Source organism: Lucilia sericata, unplaced genomic scaffold (assembly GCF_015586225.1).
Source record: "Lucilia sericata isolate MDLA Ls3-8-SP2 unplaced genomic scaffold, ASM1558622v1 Contig001762F_arrow, whole genome shotgun sequence".
Classification (NCBI taxonomy): domain Eukaryota; kingdom Metazoa; phylum Arthropoda; class Insecta; order Diptera; family Calliphoridae; genus Lucilia; species Lucilia sericata.
Window position 1 is genome coordinate 18,834 of NW_023995663.1, and position 1,867 is coordinate 20,700.

Sequence of the window (1,867 nt, forward strand, 5' to 3'; positions counted from 1 at the left end):
GATTTTAGATATAGACTATATACCAAATTATAGTCCATACTATAGGCTAGGCTGCAGTCCAAGCAATAGACTATAGTCTATACTATACACTAGAATATGTGTAGTGTATAGTTAAGACTATAGATTAGAATAGAGTCCAGACTATAGACAACAGTCCACACTATTGACTAGATTATAGTCTAGTGTATAAACTAAACCATAGCCCAGATTATTGACTAGTCTTAACTATAAATTACTTAAACAAAAAAAAATATATAAGTTTTCTTAAAAATATATATATATTTTAACTTATTTATTAAGATTTAGATTTTTATCATAATTATTTATTACAAAAACACTTTATTTTGAATAACAAAATCTTACATGCAGAACCCTTGCATAGCAATTTTCTCTCCTCCTCTTTACTTCTCCTTCAAACCCACCAGCTTTTCACTCTCCTGCCACAACCAATCAGCCATTTCATCATCTCTAGCCTTCGCCAGTAAAGGATACAATTTCATTCTGTCATAATAGCCACCAGTTTTATCCTGCATTTCAGGATCTAAAGCCAAATACAAAATTGTTTGAGCTCCTCCTTTCGTAGAACGTAAAACAAATTTCGAAAATATGGAACTAAAGAAATTCAAAACAGGATCATAACGTGTTAATTCGGATTGCACTGAGCCCGGGTGTAAACAATTAACGCTAACATTTGAGTCTTTCAGCATACGACCCAATTTGCGGGTAAATAAAATATTAGACAATTTACTGCGACCATAGGCTCCAAAACGGGTATAAGACTTTTCCAAATTCATGTCTTCTTTATCAAAATTACCAAAAATATGAGCCAATGAGCTGACCACCACTATGCGACTGGGAGCTGAGGCCTTTATCAAATCGAGGAGTAGATTAGTTAAAAGAAAATGACCCAAATGATTAACACCGAATTGTTGCTCAAAACCATCTTGGGTAAGTTTGCGTGGGGTGCTCATTATCCCAGCATTATTGATTAAAATATCCAAACGTTTCTCTTCTTTTAAGAAATTTTCCGCAAATTCTCTGACCGATTTTAAGGAGGACAAATCCAAAGTACGATTGAATACTTGAGTGTTGCCGGACAAATTGACAATTTCTCTTCTAGCTTTTTCACATTTATCGAAATTACGACAGGCCATGTAGACCCTGGCTCCTCGCTTCGCCATTTCCAAAGCGGTCTCTTTGCCTATGCCGGTATTACAGCCGGTTATCACCACCACTTTACCATCCAAACGATTCTGCTTAGTATAATAGGGTCCCTCACGCCACAAATAGAATACATACATAGCAGCGGCGGACAGTAAACACCAACAGATGAACTCAAATTCTGGACCTCCCTTAAAACACATGATCTGCACCTGATCGCGACACAGTATATAATTTAAAAATTCCGCTATAGTCATGGTGCTGTAAGGAGTTTTGGTTTATAAATGTTAAAAGTTGCTTTAAGGGCGATATTTACACTTTACTTACTTGTTTTTGTAATTTTTTATTGGGAAATTAAAGCAATTAAAACATTTAATTTTTTAATATATTTTATATTGTACATAAAATTACAAAATCACTAGACAAAATTGTTACAAAGTTCAATGTTTAACTGCTATTCAACAACTACTGATGGTGTGCATAAAGGCGACCATCTAGCGCGTGTTCGGGTCTCACAAAAACTCTTTGCAACAACAACAATGAGTTATTTTTAAAACATAAACAGAGAGTAATAAAAAGAGAGGGAAAGAGAATGAGAGATATAGAGAACATAAAATAAATACTAGAGTTGCCAGAGTATGAAATTATAGTTGTCATTATTTGTGGGAAAAAATGGCCAAAATGTCCAGACCTGGCTATTAGTTCA

The 1,867-nt window shown here is 34.5% G+C and overlaps 1 protein-coding gene across 1 annotated transcript; it reads right to left on the minus strand.

The window, feature by feature from the left end:
* Positions 1-255: 255 nt before the first annotated feature.
* Positions 256-1,624, minus strand: LOC119612615 (retinol dehydrogenase 12-like). The gene is made up of 2 exons (XM_037968424.1): positions 1,489-1,624; positions 256-1,422 (listed from the first exon to the last, which is right to left on the minus strand). Exon 2 carries the CDS (start codon positions 1,416-1,418, stop codon positions 402-404), a length of 1,017 nt encoding a protein of 338 aa, XP_037824352.1. The 5' UTR covers positions 1,419-1,422; positions 1,489-1,624; the 3' UTR covers positions 256-401.
* Between the last annotated feature and the right edge of the window lie 243 nt (positions 1,625-1,867).

Excerpts from the sequence above, each read along its gene's own strand:
- LOC119612615 (XM_037968424.1), bottom strand. The coding sequence starts at position 1,418 with ATGACTATAGCGGAATTTTTAAATTATATACTGTGTCGCGATCAGGTG.